Source organism: Macaca nemestrina, chromosome 14, assembly GCF_043159975.1.
Source record: "Macaca nemestrina isolate mMacNem1 chromosome 14, mMacNem.hap1, whole genome shotgun sequence".
Classification (NCBI taxonomy): domain Eukaryota; kingdom Metazoa; phylum Chordata; class Mammalia; order Primates; family Cercopithecidae; genus Macaca; species Macaca nemestrina.
In genome coordinates this window covers 47065978-47086684 of record NC_092138.1, presented here as the reverse complement: position 1 = coordinate 47086684, position 20707 = coordinate 47065978, and the positions used below count along the sequence as shown (strand labels likewise).

The 20707-nt window shown below is 35.9% G+C and overlaps 1 protein-coding gene across 3 annotated transcripts in view; it reads right to left on the bottom strand.

Moving 5' to 3' along the window:
- LOC105489076 (centlein) overlaps positions 1-20707 on the bottom strand; it is a 514234-nt gene that overhangs the window by 247704 nt on the left and 245823 nt on the right. For all 3 annotated transcript variants that reach the window (XM_071077831.1, XM_071077829.1, XM_071077830.1), the window contains exons 4-5: positions 18102-18236; positions 17317-17496 (exon numbers count right to left, since the gene is read on the bottom strand). In XM_071077831.1, the coding sequence (XP_070933932.1) occupies positions 17317-17496; positions 18102-18236 (315 nt within the window). The remainder of the gene's footprint in view (positions 1-17316; positions 17497-18101; positions 18237-20707) is intronic.

The following is a 20707-nucleotide window of genomic DNA, read 5'->3' as shown; positions in this document are numbered from 1 at the left end:
TATATACCCAAAGGATTATAAATCATGCTGCTATAAACACACATGCACACGTATGTTCATTGCAGCACTATTCACAATAGCAAAGACTTGGAATCAACCCAAATGTCCATCAGTGACAGACTGGATTAAGAAAATGTGGCACATTTGCCGGGCGCGGTGGCTCACGCCTGTAATCCCAGCACTTTGGGAGGCCGAGGCGGGCGGATCACAAGGTCAGGAGATCGAGACCACGGTGAAACCTCGTCTCTAGTAAAAATACAAAAAATTAGCCGGGCGCGGTTGTGGGCGCCTGTAGTCCCAGCTACTCGGGAGGCTGAGGCAGGAGAATGGCGTGAACCCGGGAGGCGGAGCTTGCAGTGAGCCGAGATCGCGCCACTGCACTCCAGCCTGGGCGACAGAGCGAGACTCCGTCTCAAAAAAAAAAAAAAAAGAAAATGTGGCACATATACACCATGGAATACTATGCAGCCATCAAAAAGGATGAGTTTATGTCCTTTGTAGGGACATGGATGCAGCTGGAAACCATCATTCTCAGCAAACTATCGCAAGAACAGAAAACCAAACACTGCATGTTCTCACTCATAGGTGGGAACTGAACAATGAGATCACTTGGACTTGGGAAGGGTAACATCACACACCAGGGCCTATTATGCGGAGGGGGGAGGGGGGAGGGATGGCACTGGGAGTTGTACCTGATGTAAACAACTAGTTGATGGGTGCTGACGAGTTGATGGGTGCAGCACACCAACATGGCACAAGTATACTAATGTAACAAACCTGCATGTTATGCACATGTACCCTAGAACTTAAATAATAAAAATAAATAAATAAAAAATAAAGTGGGTGAAAGATATGAACAGACACTTCTCAAAAGAAGACATTTATGCAGCCAACAGACACATGAAAAAATGCTCATCATCACTGGCCATCAGAGAAATGCAAATCAAAACCACAATGACATACCATCCCACACCAGTTAGAATGGTAATCATTAAAAAGTCAGGAAACAACAGGTGATGGAGAGGATGTGGAGAAACAGGAAGTCCTTTTACACTGTTGCGGGACTTTAAACTAGTTTAACCACTGTGGAAGACAGTGTGGCGATTCCTCAAGGATCTAGAACTGGAAATACCATTTGACCCAGGCCTCCCATTACTAGGTATATACCCAAAGGATTATAAATCATGCTGCTATAAAGATACATGTACACATATGTTTATTGCTGCACTATTCAAAATAGCAAAGACTTGGAATCAACCCAAATGTCCATCAATGATGGACTGGATTAAGAAAATGGGGCACATATACACCATGGAATACTATGCAGCCATAAAAAAGGATGAGTTCGTGTCCTTTGTGGGACATGGATGCAGCTGGAAACCATCATTCTCAGCAAACTATCGCAAGAACAGAAAACCAAACACCACATGTTCTCACTCATAGGTGGGAACTGAACAATGAGAACACTTGGACACAGGGCGGGGAACATCACACACCAGTGCCCCTCATAGGTGGAGAAATGGGGAGGGATGGCATTAGGAGATATACCTAATGTAAATGACGAGTTAATGGGTGCAGCACACCAACATGGCACATGTACACATATGTAACAAACCTGTATTTTGTGCACATGTACCCTAGAACTTAAAGTATAATAAAAAAGAAAAAAAAAAGAGAACTCTTAAACTCTGTTGGTGAAAATGTAAATTAGTGTAACAACTAAGAAAAACAGTATGGAAATTTCTCAAAAAAACAAACAGAACTACCATACAATCCCACAATCCCACTACTGGGTATCTATCCAAAGGAAAAGAAATCAGTATATCAAAGAGATAGGTGGCTGTAATTGAACATTTATTGTGGCATTATTCATAATAACAAAGATATGGCATCAACCTAAGTATCCACAAACAAACCAAACTAATGCATAAAGAAAATGTGGTATATATAAATAATAGAATACTACTTAGACATTAAAAAAATGAAATCATACCATTTGAAGTAGCATGAATGGAAATGAAGGTCATTACATTAAATAAGTCAGGCAGAGAAAGACAAATACTGCATATTTTTACTCACATCTGTAAGCTAAAAACCTTATCTCATGGTGATTGGGAATACAGTGATAGATACCATATACTGGGAAGGGAAAGTGGGAGAATAAGGATGTATAAAGGTTGGTTATTGGAACTAATATGCAGTTAGACGGAAGAAATAAGTTCCAGTGTTTGATAGCACACTCAGGTTCCTATACTTGGGAACAACATCACGTATATTTCAAACCAACTTTATAGTCTTGATACCTACACATACAACTGATAGATACTCAAGGTGATGGAGACCCCAAATACCCTGATTTCATCATTACAAATTATATGCATGTAACAAACACTCACATACACCCCATAAATCATAGATTATTACATAGCAATGAAAGGGAAAAAAAGGAATACACACACACACAAAAGTAATTCTAGAGCTAAAAAATACAACTGAAATAAAATATTCACTAGAGGGTTCAGCAGCAGATTTCAGCACAAAAAGTAATTAGATAACTAGAAGATAGAACAACTAAAATTATTGAGTCTGAAGAGCATAAAGAAAGAAAAAAGAAAAAAAAGTGACCAGTGGGACACCACCAAGCAGACCAACATACACATTATGGGAATCTCAACCAGAGAGGGGACCAAGAAAATGGTAGAATTGCTGTTTGAATAAACGATGTCCCAAAACTTCCAAAATGTGATGAAGGACATGAATCTACAAATCCAAAAACCTCAATAAACTCCAAGATCAACAAAGTAGACTCCTATTGAGATACATTATAATCAAACTTGTGAAATTCAGCCTACAAAAAAAGAGAGAATCTTCAAAGTAGCAAGAAAGAAGTGACTCATCACATACATGGAATCCTTAATAAGAGTAAAAACTGATTTCTTGCCAGAAACCACAGAGTACAGAGGCACTGAGATAACATATTTAATGTACTAATGGAAAAAACAAACATTAACCTTGAATTTTCTATCCAGCAAAAACTGTCCTTAAAAAGTTAGGGAGAAATTAAGACATTTACAAATAAAAACTGAGAGAAGTCATTACCACTTCACCTGCACTACAAGAAATGCTAAATGGAATCCTTCAGATTGAAATGAAAGGACACAAGGCAGTAACTCAAATCCACATGAACAAATAAAGACTTCTAGTAAAGATAAATAGGTGGGCAAATAAAAAAGCCAGTATTATCTAGTTGGCTTCTAATTATCCTTTATATTTCCTACATGATTTCAAAAACAAACACATAAAAACTATATAAACTACATAAAAACTACATAAACAATGTATAAACTACTTATACATTAAGTACACATGTATAAGATATAACTTGTGACAACAATAATATAAAATGGATGGACAAAGCTGTAGAGGAGAAGAGTTTTGTATGCTATCAAAAACACTTTGTATCAATTCAAATTTTACTGCTATAAGTTTAGAAAGGTATATGCAATCTACATGGTAAGCACGAAGAAATTATCAATAACGTATATACTAAACAAATAAAATCGAAATCTGTCACAGAAAAAATCAGCTAAGGAAAGCAATAATGGAGAAAATGAGAGACATAAATAGCCGTAAAAAGAAAAAATGGCAGAAGTTAGTTCTTCCTCATTAATAATTTCTCTAAATATAAATGAATTAAATTCTCCAGTCAGAAAAAAAGAGATTGGCACAAGGGATAAAGAAAACATTCTACAATGATATGTTGTCTACAAAAGACTCACTTTAAATTCAAAGATACAAACAAGTTAAAAGGAATGTGATGGAAAAAGATATTTCATGCAAATAGTAACCAGAAGAGAGCTGGGGTAGACATAATCATATTAGAAAAGAAGAGACTTTAAGTCAGAAATGGTTACAAGAGACAAAAGATCTAATAATCAACTCATCGAGAAGATATAACAATAATAAACATGTAGGCACCAAACAATGGAGCCCCAAAACATAGAAAACAAACAATTAAAGAATTGACAGAGAAATAGAAAATGTTACAATAATAGTTGAAAATTCAGTATTCCACATTAACTAATGAAAAAGCATCTACATGGAAGGTTATTAATGATAAACATGGCTTAAACAACATTGCATACTAGATACACCTAGAAGGCATATATGAAATACTCTATCCCAAAACAGCAGAATAAACATACTACTCAAATACATATGAAACATTCACCAGGACACACCATGAGTTAAGTCATAAAATAACTGACAAAAAAATTTTTAAACAGTAACATAACACAAAGGATCTTCTCTAAATAAAATGGAATGAAGCTAGAAATCAACAGCAAAAGTAAAAAAGTAAAATACACAAGTATGTGGAAATTTAAAAACACACTCAGCCAGATGCAGTGGCTCATGCCTGTAATCCCAGAACTTTGTGGGGCCAAGGAAGGAGGATAGCGAGGTCAAGAGATAGAGACCATCCTGGCTAATACAGTGAAATCCCGACTGTACTAAAAATACAAAAAAATTAGCCAGGCATGCTGGCAGGTACCTGTAGTCCCACCTACTTGGGAGGCTGAGGCAAGAGAATGGCGTGAACCTGGGAGGCAGAGCTTGCAGTGAGCCTAGATTGCACCACTGCACTCCAGCCTGGGTGACAGAGTGAGACTCCATCTCAAACAAACAAACAAACAAACAAACAAAAAACACTCAAAGAACCTATGGATCAAAGAAGAAATCACAAAGGAATTACAAAATATTTAGAGGTGAATATAAAGAAACACAACACACCAAAACTACGCCATGTAGCAAATACAGTTGCTCAGAAGGAAATTTACAGCCATAAGCACCTATGTTTTAAAAAGACGTATCTCATTAATATCCTAAGTTTGTAACTTGAGAACCTAGAAACAGAATAGCAAACTAAACTCAAACATAGAAGAAAATAAATAATAAATATTAGAGTTGAAATTTTAAAAGGAGAAGGGATAGAAAAACAATTGAGAATCAAAGCAAAAGGTTATTTCCTCAAAAGAATGTTCAATTTTGCAAACCCTTAGCTAAACTACCAAAGAAAAACAAAGGATGCAAATAACTAAAATCCGAAATGACATGAGAACACTATTATTAACTATAAAGAAATGAAAATGATTATAAGATAATAAAAAGAATTATTAGATATATTACAATGAATCCATCTGATTCTGGGCTTTTGTTTGTTTGCAGACTTTTTGTTACTGACTCAACCTTGCTATTCATTACTGGTCCGTTCAGGTTTGCATGATGCTAAATACCTAATTAAATGGATTATTAGTTAGAGTAAGTATTAATAAGGAAGTTGCCATTTTATTACTTTTTTCTCTATATATAAAACAGCATTTTTGTCCTTCATTTCCTCTATTATTGATTTTCTTAGTTGACTTTTTATAGTGACACATTTTGATTCCATTTGTTTAGTATATATTCCATATTTATATAAATTATTAAACATATTTATAATTATCAATAATTTTCCTTCAAATTAAATAATTTAGATAAAATGGACAAATTGCTAGAAACACCTGGATTACCTAAACTGACTCAAGAACAGTCTTAACCAATATAACAAATGAAGAGACTGAGTCGCTTATCAAAACCTCCCAACAAAGAAAAATTCAGGGACAGGTAGCTTCACTGGTGAATTCTACCCAACATCTGAAGAAGAATACCAAACCCTCTAAAACTGTTATAACAACTAGAAGAGGATGTAATATGTCCTAACTCATTCTGTAAGGACAGCATAATCCTGATACCAAGGCAAGTGTAAAATAAAGATATATCAATAATGTAAGGTTGGTTTAACATCAAAAAAATCAATTAATAGAATACACCACACCAGTATAATGAAAGAAAAGGGTGGGTGGGTGCAGTGGCTACACCTGTAATCCCAACTTTTTGGGAGGTTGAGGCAGGTGAATCGCTTTGAGCTCAGGAGTTCAAGACCAGCCAAAGCAACACGGCAAAACCATGTCTCTACAAATAATTAGCAAGGCATGGTGGCTGACACCTGTAGTCCCAGCTGCTTCGGAAGCTGAGGATGGAGAATTGCTTGAGCCTGGGAAGCAGAGGTTGCAGTGAGCTCTGTCATGCCACCACACTCTAGCCTGGGTGACAGAGTGAGATCCTGTCTCCAAAAAAAAAAAAAGAAAGAAAAAGAAAGACAGAAAGAACAGAGAAACCACATGATCATTTCAATAGATGCAAAAAAAGTAAAAGTATTTGGCAAAATCCAATATTCCCTTCATAATGAAAAACACCTGATGGGAGGAGGTAGAGCAAGATGGCTAAATAGAAGCCTCAAGCAATCATTCTCCATGCACAAACACCATATTGAACAACTATCCACATACAAAAAAAGTACCTTCTTAAGAACCAAAACTCAGGTTAGCAATCACAGTACCTGGTTTTAACATCATATTAAAGAAAGAGGCACTGAAGAAGGAAGGACAGACAGTCTCGAGTAACCCACACGACCCTTTCCGTATCCCCCAGCAGTAGCTGCATGGTGCAGAGACAGAAATTGTGTTCTTGGGAGAGGCAGAGCACAGGGACTGAGGAACTTTGCACTGCAACTCAGTGCTACTCTGTCATAGTAGAAAGCAACATGGGGCAGAACTCAGCTGGCACCATAGAGGGAACATGTAGACCAGCCCTAGCCAGAAGCAAATCTCCCAACCCAGCAGTTAGAACCTGAGTTCAGGCAAGCCCTGTCACAATGAGCTAATATGATCTGAGGTCCTAAATAAACTTGAAAGGCAGTCTAGGTCACAAGGATTGCAACCAGGCAGTCTTGGTGGAGTGCTAGACTCAGAGCCAGTGGACGTGAAGTGCATGTGACCTAGTAAAATACCACCCAGCACAGCACAGGGAATACTTATATCACCCTCATCTAAGTGAAGGCAGTGCAGCTCACAGCTCCATGAGAGACTCGTACCTTCTGCTAGAGAAGAGGAGAGAATTAAGAGGACTTCATCTTGCAACTTGGACTTCATCTTGCAACTTAAACACCGGCTGAGCCAAACTACAATAAGGCACCAGGGAGTGCCCTGAAGCACCCATTCCTGGACCTAGCTCCTGAACAACATTTCTAACCATGCCCTGGACCAGAAAAAAACAAACTCCTCTGAGGGAAAGGCCCAGTCCCAACAGGATTCATCTTCTGGGTGATAGACATGTGGAGAGACTTCTCAGCTTGAAGAAAGGGAAGAGAAGAGTGGGAAGGACTTTGTATTGAGGCTTGGTTACCAGCTCAACCGTAATGGAATAGAGGACCAGGTAAATTCCTACTTTTCCCAACTCCAGTCCCTGACTCCCGGATGGCCTATCTGCACATGCCAGGGCAAACTTGCTGTACTGAAGGGAAGGACACGGGTCTGGCTGGATTAAGAAATTGCTGATTGTGGAGTCCTTAGTCCTTGAGTAAACACATGCAATAACCACATAGTGGTATCCATGGGTCTTGGGTGAGAACCAGTGCTGCACTAGCTTCAAGTATGACCCAGCTCATTTCCAATGTTGGTGGTCACAGGGGTGCTTGTGTAACCCATCCACTAAATCCAGGCAGCTCATCACAGAGAAAGATTTCATTTGTTTCGGGGAAAGTAAGGGAAGAGAACAACAGTCTCTGCCCAGTAATCCAGGAAATTCTCCCGGATATCACACAAGACCACCAAGGCAGTATTTCTAATTCTATAAGAGGCACAGTGTTACTGGGCTTATAGTGCCCTCTAATACAGATAAGGCTACAATGACCAAAGACATAGATCACAACATCCAAGTCCCTTCAAACACCAGGAAAGCCGTCCCGAGAAAGATGAGTACAAACAATCACAGACTGTAAAGAATGCAAAAGATACCTAAGTCTTCAATGCCCAGATACCAGTGAATATCCACAAGCATCAAATCATCCAAGAAAACATGACCTCACCAAATGAACTAAATGAATAACCAAGGGCAAATTGTGGAGAGATACAGATATGTGATCTTTCAGACAGATAACTGAAAATAGCTGCTTTGAGGAAGTGCAGTCAAGATAACACAGATAAGGAATTCAGAATCCTACAGATACATTTTTAAAATAAATTGAAGTTATTAAAAAGAATAAAGCAGAAATTCTGGAACTGAAAAATGTAACTGACATATTAAAGAATGCATCAGCCTCTTGAAAGCAGAACTGATCAAGCAGAAGAACTAGTTAGATTGAAGACAGGTTGTTTGAAAATACAGTCAGAGGAGACAAAATAAAAATGAGTAAAAAGAATGAAGCACACACACAAGATTGAGAAAATAAAGTGAAAAGGGCAAATCTAAGAATTACTTGCCTTAAAGAGAGGTAGAGAAAGGTCAGGCTAGAAAATTTATTCAAAGAGAAAATATCAGAGAACATACCAAACCTAGGGAAGAATATCAGTATCCAAGAACAAAAAGGTTATAGACCATGAAGTAGATGTAACCCAAAGAAAACTACCTCAAGGCATTTAATAATCAAAATCCCAAAGGCCAAGGATAAAGAAAGGATACTGAAAGCAGAAAAAAAGCGCACACACACACACACACACACAAATAACATACAACGGACCTCTAATACATCTGGCAGCAGATTGCAAAGTGGAAACTACAGGCCAGTAGAGAGTGCCATGACATATTTAAAGTGCTGAAGGAAAAAAAAAAACAAAACTTTTAACATAGAGTAGTATATCCATCAAAAATATCCTTCAAACAAAGACTTTCCCAGACAAACAAAAGCTGAGGGATTTCATCAACACCAAATCTGTCCTACAAGGAATGCTAAAAAAATTCTTCAGTTTGAAAGAAAATAAAAAACGACATTCATAAGCAATAAGAAGCCATACAAAGGAACAAAGCTCACTGGCAAGAGTAAGTATATAGACAAATACAGAGTATTATAAAAGTGTAATTGTAGTGTAAACTACTCATATCTTGAGTAAAAACAACAAAAGGTAAATCTATCAAAAATAATAACTGTGACAACTTTCAAGACTTACTACAGTAGAATAAGATATAAATAAAAAGAACAAAACGGTACAAAACAGGATGAAGATTAGAGTTTATATTAGTTTTCTCATTGTTTGTTAATGTGTATATGCAATCAGTGTTAAGATGTAATCAGTTTAAAATAATGGGTGATAAAACAGTATATGCAAGCCTCATGGTAACCTCAAATCAAGACACATACAATGGATACATAAAAAATAAAGAAGAAATTAAATCATACCACCAGAGAAAATCACCTTTACTAAAAGAAAAACAGAAGAAAAAATGGAAGAGAAGACCACAAAACAACCAAAAACTTAAAAAACAAAAAATAACAAATGGCAGGAGTTAAGTCCTTACTTATCAATAATAATGCTACAGGTAAATGAAACAAATGCTCACTAATAATGCCGAAAGCAAATGGAACAAACTCTCCCCATGTATATATTTTTTCAAAAAGCAAGACTCAATCATCTGTTGCCCACAAGAAACTTCAGGGGACCAGGCATGGTGATGCACACCTGTAACCCCAGCACTTTGGAAGGCAGAGGCAGGAGAGTCACTTGAGCCCAGGAGTTTGAGATCAGTCTGGGCAACATAGCAAGACCTCACTCTACAAAAAATTAAAAAACAAAAATTAGCGAGATATGGTGGTATATGCCTGTAGTCTCAGCTACTCAAGAGGCTGAGGTGGGAGGAATGCTTGAGCTTAGGAGGTGGAAGCTGAAGTGAGCCATGATCATGCCACTGTACTCCAGTCTGGGTAACAGAACAAGACCATGAGAAAAGGGAAGGAAGGACGGAAGGAAGGACGGAAGGAAGGACGGAAGGAAGGACGGAAGGAAGGACGGAAGGAAGGAAGGAAGGAAGGAAGGAAGGAAGGAAGGAAGGAAGGAAGGAAGGAAGGAAGGACGGACGGACGGACGGACTTAACCTAAAAATACATACAGATCAAAAATAAAAGGGTGAAAAATATATTCCATGCAAATGAAAACCAAAAAAGAGCAGAAGTAGCTATACCTCCATCACACAAAATAGATTTCAAGACAACAACTATAAAAAGAAATAAAGAAGATCATTATATAATGCTAAAGAGGTCAATTCAGCAAAAGACTGTAACAAATGTAAATATATATACATGCACCCAACACTGGAGCATCAAGATATATAAAGAAAATATTATTATAGCTAAAGAGAGAGAGGCCCCAATACAATAAGAGCTGGAGGCTTCAACACCCCACCTTCAGCATTGGATAGGTAATCCAGACCATAAATCAACAAAGAAACAAGACTCATCTGCACTACAGACCAAATGTACCTAATAGATATTTACACCACATTTCATCCAATGGCTGCAGAATACACATTCTTCTCCTCAGCATGTAGCTCATTCTCAAGGATAGGCCATATGTTCACCACAAAACAAGTGTAAACAATTCAAAAAACTAAAATTATATCAAGCATCTTCTCTGAGCACAGTGGAATAAAACTAGAAACAAGTAACAAGAAAAATTTTGGAAATGACATATCACATGGAAATTAAACAATATGCTCCTGAATGACCAGTAGGTCAATGAAGAAAGTAAGAAGAAAACTGAAAAATTCCCAGAAGCAAATGATAATGGAAACACACCATACCAAAACCTATGGGCTACAGTGAAAGTAGTACTAAAAGCAAATTTTACGCTATAAACATCTACATCAAAAAAGCACCTAACAAATAAACAACCTAATAATGCATCCTAAAGAACTAGAAAAGCAAGAGCAAACAAAATGCAAAATTATTAGAAGAAAAGAAAGAATAAAGATCAGAGCAGAAATCAATGAAATTGAAACAAACAATACAAAAGAACAATGAAAAGAAAGTTGGTTTTTTGAAAGATAAACTAAGTGGACAAAACATTAGCCAGATTAACTCAGGAAAAAAGAAACCCAAATAAACAAAATCAGAGATGAAAAAGTAGACATTACAACAGATACTGCAGAAATTCAAAGGATTATTAATGGCTACTATGAGCAACTATATGCTAATAAATTCAAAAATCTAGAATAGACAAATTGATAGACACATACAACCTACTAAGACAGAACCATGAATAAATCCAAAACCTGAACAGATCAATAACAAGTAATGAGATTGAAGCCTTAAATAAAAAGTCTACCAGAAAATATGTCTCCCAGCTTCACTGTTGAATTCTACCAAACATTTAAATAAGAACTAACCCCAATCCTGCTCAAACTATTCTGAAGAATAGAGAAAGGAATACTTTCAAACTCATTCTACAAGGTCAGTATTACCCTGATACCAAAGTCAGACAAAGACACATCAAAAAAAAGAAACTACAGGCCAATATTCCTGATGAACACTGATACCAAAAATCCTCAATAAAATATTAGCACCAAATCAAAAAATCATTCATCATGACCAAGTAGAATTCATCCTAGGGATGCAAGGATGGTTTAACATATGCAAATCAATCATTAGGATACATCATGAGATACATCATATCAACAGAATGAAAAACAAAACCTGGCCAGGTGTGGTGGCTCACGCCTGTAATCTCAGCACTTTGGGAGGCTGAAGCAGGCAGATCATCTGAGGTCAGGAGTTCGAGACCAGCCTGGCGAACATGGCAAAACCCTGTCTCTACTAAAAATACAAACATTAGCCAGGCATGGTGGTGCATGCCTGTAATCCCAGATACTCAGGAGGCTGAGGCAGGAGAATCACTTGAACCCAGGAGGCAGAGGTTGCAGTGAGTCAAGATCGTGCCACTGTACTCCAGCCTGGGTGACACAGCGAGACTCCATCTCGAAGACAAAAGCCAAAACAAAACACATGATCATTTCAATTGATGGTGAAAAAGCATTTGATAAAATTCAACATTGTGTCATGATAAAAACTCTCAAAAAGACTGGATATAGAAGGAACATACCTCAAAACAATAAAAGCCATAAATGACAGCCTGGAAGCTAGTATCATACTGAATGTGGAAAAGCTGAAAGCTTGATGCTAAAATCTGAAACATGACAAGGATACCCACTTTAACCACTGTTATTCAGCACAGTACTGGAAGCCCTAGAGCAATCAGACAAGACAAAGACAGAGCATCCAAGTTGGAAAGGAAATAGTCAAATCATCCTTGTTTGCTGATGATATAATCTCATATTTGGAAAAACCTGAAGACTCCACCAAAAACCTATTAGAATGAATAAACAAATTCAGTAAAGTTGCAGGATACAAAAGTAACATACAAAAATTAGCAGCATTGCTATAGGCCAACAGCGAACAATCTGAAAAAATAATTAAGAAAGTAATCCTACTTATGATAGCTACAAATAAAATTAAATACCTAGGAATTAACCAAAGTAGTTAAAGATCTCTACAGTGAAAACTATAAAACATTGATGAGAGAAACTAAAGAGGACACACACACACAAAAAAAAAAAAAAAAAAAAAAAAGGAAAGAAATACCTTGCTCATGGATTGGGAGAATCAATATTGTTAAAATGTCCATACTGCCCAAAGCCATCTACAGATTCTATGCAATCCCTATCAAAATACTAATGACATTCTTTGCAGATTTTTTTTAAATCTGAAAATTATATGGAATCACAAAAGACCCAGAGTAGCCAAAGCTATCCTGAGCAAAAAGAACAAAACTGGAGGAATCACATTACCTGACTTCATATTAGATTACAAAGCTATAATAACCAAAATGACATGGTACTGTCATAAAAACAGACACATAGACCAATGGAGCAGAAGAGAGAACTCAGAAATACAGTAAACTCACTGTAAACTCACAGTAACTCACTGTAACTCACAGTAACTCACTGTAAACTCACAGTAAACTCACTGTAACAAAAGTGCCATGAAAATACATTTGGGAAGACAGTCTCTTCAGTTAATGGTGCTGAGAAAATTGGATATACATATGCAGAAGAATGAAACTAGACCCCTATCTGTTGCCATATACAAAATTCAAATCACAATGGATTAAAGACTTAAGTCAGACCTCAAACTGTGAAGCTACTAAAAGAAAACATTGCAGGAACTCTACAGGACACTGGACTGCACAAAGATTTCTTGAGTAATACCCCACAAGGACAGGAAACCAAAGCAAAAATGTACACATGGGATCACATCAAGTTAAAAAGCTTCTGCACAGCAAAGAAAGCAATCAACAAAGTGACAATATCTGCAAACTATCCATCTGACAAGGGATTAATAACCAGAATATATAAGGAACTCAAACAACTCTATGTGAAAAAAAATCTAATTATCTGATTTAAAAAGGGACAAAAGATGTGAATACACATTTCTCAAAAGACAAACAAATGGCAAATAGATATTTGAAAAGACATGGATATCCACTCTTTCTCTATTTAACACTATACCAGGATTTCCAGCAGGAAAGTATAAAATAAAATGAAATTAAAAGCACTCAGATTAGAAAGGAAGAAGTGAAACTATGTCTACTTGCAGATGTCGTGATATGACATGTAGAAAGTCTTAAGGAATTTACTAAAAAAAAAAAAATCAGAATTAGTTAACCTATTCAGAAAGGTTGCAGTATACAAGATCAGTATACAAAACTCAATTGTGTATCTATACATTATGAATGAATGACCTGAAGAGAAAATTAAAAACAGTTCCCATTATAATAGCATCAAAAATAATAAAATATTCAAGAATGCATTTACCCAAAGAAGTGCAAATTTATACCCTGAAAGATACAAAACAACTGAAAAAATTGAAAAAGACCAAAATAAATGGAAAACATTACATGTTGATGGATCAGAAGATTCTTAATATTATTGAGATAATAATACTCCCCAAACTGATTTACTTATTCAAGGCAATCTCTATTAAACTCTCTGATGGCTTTTTTGGCCAGAAGAAAAAAGATAACTCTTTTTTTTAGTTTTTTTTTTTTTGAGATGGAGTCTCGCTCTGTCGCCCAGGCTGGAGTGCAGTGGCCGATCTCAGCTCACTGCAAGCTCCGCCTCCCGGGTTTACGCCATTCTCCTGCCTCAGCCTCCCGAGTAGCTGGGACTACAGGCACCCGCCACCTCGCCCGGCTAATTTTCTTGTATTTTTAGTAGAGACGGGGTTTCACCATGTTAGCCAGGATGGTCTCAATCTCCTGACCTCGTGATCCACCCACCTCGGCCTCCCAAAGTGCTGGGATTACAGGCTTGAGCCACCGCGCCCAACTGAAAAATGGTAATTCTAAAATTCATAGGAAAATAGACGCAGAATAGCTAATCCAGAAAAAGAAAAAATATGGAGGACACATATACCCCAATTTCAAAACTTGCTACAAATGTGCAAAAATCAAGAGAATGTGGCATAGGCAGGAGGACAGATGTATAGATCAAATAAATAGAACTGACGTCCAAAAATGAACGCTTATATTTACAGTCAACTGATATTCAAAAATGGTATCAAGACAATTCAGTGGGGAAAAAATAATTTTCTTCAACAAATGGATCCAGTATGTACACAAAGGATTTGAATAGACATTTCTCCAAAGATAGTAATACATGAAAAGATGCTCACCATCATTTACCATCACGAAAATGTAAATCAAAACCACAATGATTTGAGACTAGCCTGGCCAACATGGCAAAACCCCATCTCTACTAAAAATACAAAATTATCTGCATGTGGTGGCACGTGCCTGTAGTCCCAGCTACTCGGGAGGCTGAGGCAGGAGAATAGCTTGTATCCAGGAAGGCAGAGGTTGCAGTGAATCGAGATCACGCCACTGTACTCCAGCCTGGGCGACAGAGCAAGACTCTGTCTCAAACAAATGAACAAACAAAAAACCATAATGAGGTATCACTTCACATCCCTGAGGTGGCTATAACAAAAAGGGCAAAAAATTACAAGTATTGATGAGAAGATGGAAAAATCAAAACCCTCATAGTGTCTGAATGTAAAATGGTGCAGCAGCTTTGGGAAATAGTCTGGCAGTTCCTCAAAAGCTTAAAAACAGTTACCATATGACTCAATAATTTCACTCCTAAGTATATACCCAAAAGAAATGAAAATATATGTACATGTAGGAAATAAAAAGTAGTATCTTTTCCTTACCCATAGCAAGGTTCATGGCTGACATCCCAGTAATAAAAGACAAATTACTAAGAGAAAAATATAACATTTATTTAACCAAAGTTTTACATGACACAGTAGATGTTGGAAATGAAGACCCAAAGACCCAGGGAAAACTGTGTGTTTTTATGGACAGTCATGCAAAAGTGTGACTGGAGGACAAAGGCATATGATCCTGTGGTAAAATAAACTTATTAGAAAGGACTGTTTGTTCAAATTATTCTTGGACTCTAGGTACAAGACAGAACCTCTCTGAATGAGGGTTGTAAGATCTACTTTCCAGGAAGGTAGCTATGAGAATTCTTTTATGACCATGCTTCATGGGAGAAAGCTGGGAGAAGATCAGTGAACAACCTTGCTGCTTTTGTGGATACTGAGTAAATGATGTGGACCATCACATCCAAAAATAAATTATAAATAGATTAAAGACTTTAGGGTGGGGAAAACTTTGTCATATAAAACTTTTAAAGCAAAAACATTTGAGAATAAAATAATAAAATGACTACCAAAATTTACAAACTTTTGAAATTCCAGTTTTCCTTATTCAAGGTTTATAGAACAAGGTATTTATAAGATACAAAATATTAGTATGCAAAATAAATAATGAATGCCCAAAAAGCAGTAAGAAAAAGACAATAACCCCATGAGAAAAAAATGTTACACAACTACAAGTCACAGCAAATCCCAGAACTGATTATTCAAATAGAATAAATAAGGAAATAAAAATTATCACCAAATAATCATGTAGCTGTGAATTAACACAAGTACTGGTTTACCCTTATCACACTTCCAAATTGTTTAAAGCTTGCACAGAAGCAGAAACTGATACAAAAATTAAGAAAATAAATCCACCAGAATTCAGTTCTCTCAATGGCTCAGTCAACCCATGATTGTGCACTAATAGACTTAAAGATTTCCATAAATAATCTGCAACAGGTTTATACTCCGAGAAAGATGTATCCTTCTCCCCTAACTTAAATATTCTTGCATACATGCATATACACACCCATACATCCATACATATTACATCGTCCCTCAGTATTCCTGGAGGATTGAATGCAGGACTCTCCACAGATACCAAAACCCAAGGATGCTTTAAGTCTCATATATAAAATGGCATAGTATTTGCGAATACCCTACACACGTTCCCACATACTTTAAATCATCTCTAGATCACTCAAAATACCGAATACAATGTAAACAGCTGTTATATCGTATTTTTACTTGTATTGTTTTCTATTATTGTATTGTTACTTTTAATTGTGGTTTTTTTTTTTCTGAATAGTTTGACCCACTGATGCAGAACCTGCAGACACATATGGTCAACTGCTTATAACTATTGAATAGCTGTGTGTGTGTGTGTGTGTGTGTGTGTGTGTGTGTGTGTGTGTGTGTGTTCTTTTTAGGGGTATACACATTGAGAGACCACCATATTTACTAGCACTAAAATCTGGATCTGGCCTTTTCAACAAAATCTATAGTTAAAAAAAAAAACATGCAATTTAATAAGAAAAGAAATTAGCAAAAACCTCTAAAGACAAAGAGAATGCCATAAAAAAGTATTATTTTGAAAAATACTCATTAAAAAATGTAAGAAACCACTGCCTCACTTGATTAGCCTTTTAAAAGGGTATAAGAATATAATGATTGATTGTAACTTTTATCTTCTATAAAAATAAAAATTTCCCACAAATAAGGCCCTTTCCTTTAAAGTCAAAGAAAGCACCACCATAGAACCACATATTTGTATTGTTTAACAGTTTAGTATTTTTTATACTTTATATTTTAAAGGATCTAGAAAATAGTCTTAAAAACCATATTGCAATAAATTCTAGCTATCTTTGTAAGCTTAAGCCTTAAGTGAAAAAGTTAAAACCCATGATTCTAAATATGTTATTTGAAAACACATTTTATTTCAAAATGCAATAGCCTTTATTTTTTAATGATTACATTTTAGGATAACCATTTGAAGTCAGTTTCCTGCTTTGCAACATCAATTTTTAAAAAGCTGTGGGTCTTAAGTGAAAGAATATAAATTAATGCTAGTCCCCACTGGAGGATATGAATATATAGCTTGTTATTTAAAGAAAATAACATGTATTAAACTTCCTAGAAAAAGTTAGATCCAAAAGAGGAGTATGGATTCAATTCCTATTGTATACCTTTATTTTTGCATCAGTGCTATATTTTTCTTTTCTCCAATGTGCTTCCTGCTTCCTCAGTTTCTCCAGGTCATTTAGCAGGTCAGTGCAGCGGGTACTTAATTTATTGTTTTCCTCCTCCAGATTTTTTATAATTAGTCTATTTTGCTCTTCTTTGTTCTGTACACACTCTTTAGTGTCCTGTAGAACAGAACCACAAGGGCAAATAAACAAAACAAAAACCCAAAAAATGGTGAGAATTAATCAGCAAATACAAACTGTGCAGTTTTACCCTCACAGAAGCTTCTCCTATATTTGATAGCCAAGGTCACCTGTGTACTTTTATTGGCCTCTTTTCAGGCAGGTGGATGGGTCATATTTTTTCACTGGATGACAGCTTTGATGAGTACACATTTGCAAAGAGCCCATTAATTGATCAAGCTGCCTTTGATGCTGTCCCCAGCTATTTTTGAGACCCATACAGATATATCCTCCCAGACCTGGGTTTTATCAATTAATAATGCCAGTCCCATCAGAATCTAATTACAAGAAGCCACATATTCACACTCCTACTTTCTTAGCTCCATTTCCATCATTAACTATTTATCTAAAAGTTATAAAGCTTGGAGTTCTAGCTTTAAAGCATCCTTATCAGAGTTTTTGCATGTGAGAAAACTGTATGGTACAGGAGGGCCTAGGGCAATTTTTCCTCCAAACCTGTCACTTTCTGTGCCACAAAGGCTAACAAAGCTTAAAGCAGAACTTCAAAGCAACAGTCCCACAAAACTATGCACAAGTCAACACACCTTAATTTCTTGACTTTTATCTTTAAATTTCTTCTCCAACTCACTGAATTCTTTCCTTAAGAAAGCATTTTCTTCATCTACTGCAATTTTCCGTTTTACAAGGTCATTTATTTCCTGTTTCAGTACTGATTCTCTCTGTGGAAAAAATTTAAATTACTGGTGAGCTTTTATTTCTAAGAAAAAATATTTTATTTCAAAGGTTTTATATTTTGATTTGCTAATGTTATGATTAATTAGCTTTCGTAATAATGTCTGTCACCAAAATTCTCATCTCCTGAAACATGTCCATGAATTTTTAACTAAAATGTGCAAGTACAGGGCCTATTTATGTTGAAGAACACATAAAAACTGGACACTAAATATTAAACCACACTCAGAAAGCAAACTTTCAGAATTTAGGTGTGTAATAGGAGAAAAACAAGATTTTGCAAACCATTCTAATTAAAGAAAATATATTTATAGCTAACGTAATTCCTCATTCTTTTATTTGAATGTCATTTAGAAGGAACTTTTCTGAAAAACTATTGATTTTGTAAAAGCATAAATCACTTTAAAAATTTTTAAATGGCAAGTTTGTTTTAGTACTAATAATATCTTGCTCTGTAGCCAGAATATTTAGAATGTTAAGGCTGCCATAATTTTTAACCAAACATTCTTCTCACATGTGAGATACCTAAATTACACCTACGAGGTGGATGTACCCATGACTCAATTTTTAGCTTCCCTTGTTTCTCTGGACATCTTTTCTCTCAGAAAACGTAGCGCCTCTCTTGGCTGCTAATCTTACTCTGTCTGAAAGACTATCTAATCTATATTCCAGCCCTCACCTTCCCAATCACCAATCTCATATTTCCAGCTATACAAGACCCCTCCCTTTGGATTGTCTACTACCTCAAACTAACTTGCTAAAAATGGAATCCATATCCTGATACTCTTTCCTAAACTTCTTCAACTTTTATCAATCCATCCATTCTTTCAACTAATATTTATTAAACACATACTATCTAGCCTGACACAATTACTGGAAGCCTCCAAGTAAGACTCAATAACACCTTCTGTCTATCAACCAAGAAAGAGAGACATCAAGATAGAAACACTTTTTTTTACGTAGTACGCTCAGTTGACCTTTATTCCATTTCTGATCTATCACTGATGCTGATTCCTTTATACTCTCATATTTCCTCCTTATCAAACTGTCTCCAAAGGACTTGGGAATAAACTGAAAATGAGAGGAAGATCCAGGATTATGATGAAAAGTGGATTTTTAGAAATAAAGTGAAAATATATTCAATATTCTATTTTATTTATTTAATTTTTTAAGAGACAGGGTCTCGCTCTGTCCTGTCACCCACTCTGGAGTGCGGTGGCACAATCATGGCTCACTGCAGCCTCGAACTCCTGGACTCAAGGGATCCTCCCATCTCAGCTTCCCAAGTAGCTAGGACCATAGGTATGTGCCACCAACCCAGCTAATTTTTAATTTTCTTCATAGAAATGAAGTCTCACTATGTTACTCAAACTCCTGGACTCAAGCAATCTTCCCAGCTCGGCCCTGCTGAGATTACAGGTGTGAGCCACTGTGCCCAACCCCAATACTCTAATTTTTAAAAGTGTAATATTAATTATTGATTTTATTGTATTTATAGGTAAAACATAATTTAGATACTGAATACATACAAAAATAATCTGTGATAAATGTGTAAAGAATTTTTTTAAAAAAAAAAAGTAAAAGGAGCGGCCCTGTACGTACCAACATTCAGCTAGGAAACACAACTGTACCATTATCTTTGATATCTCATGTATGACCCTTTATCCTCTAGTACTTCCTATTCCCTCCAAGGGTAAGCATTATCTTGAAACCCTGATTCTTATCTTTGCCTTGCTTTTCTTTATAGTTCAAAGACAGATATATGTCCCTATTTAATATGCTGTATAGTTTTGCTTACTTCTGAACTTAAATCTTATTATGCATATTATGTAGCTTGCTATTTTTGCTCAACATACGTTCCCAAATTTATTCATAATAATGAATGTAACTGTAGATCAATTACCTTGATGTAATTAATCCATCAGATATTATTAATCCATCAGATAACTATGCTCTATTTATCCATCTTTTATCAGTGTGTAAAGGGGTATACAAAGAATACTGTTATGAACACTCTTAAGCATGACTCCAAATATTCATGACCAAGAATTTCTCCCAAGCAGTGTTTTTCAAACTACAGATTACAATCTAGTAATGGATCATTAAATCGATTTAGTTACAATAATTGGTATTTTTTAAACGCATTATAATACAATAGAAAATATCAAGGTAATAGGCACATATTATTAGCAATGAAACTACAGTTATAGGAATAAACTTACAAAACAGACATGCTTCATAAATTATTTTCTAAACTTTTATCATATTTAAGATTTTTCTTGTATTTAAATATTAGTAAATTCACATTTGATATAAAAATTTTCATATGTTTACCTTAATTATATGTACTAAAAATAACTATTATTATGTGAAACTTTTATTTTGTGTGTGTATAATAGGTCATGAAGTAAAATGTACTTCAGGGATAATACTAACAAAAGTTTGAAGAACACTTCTC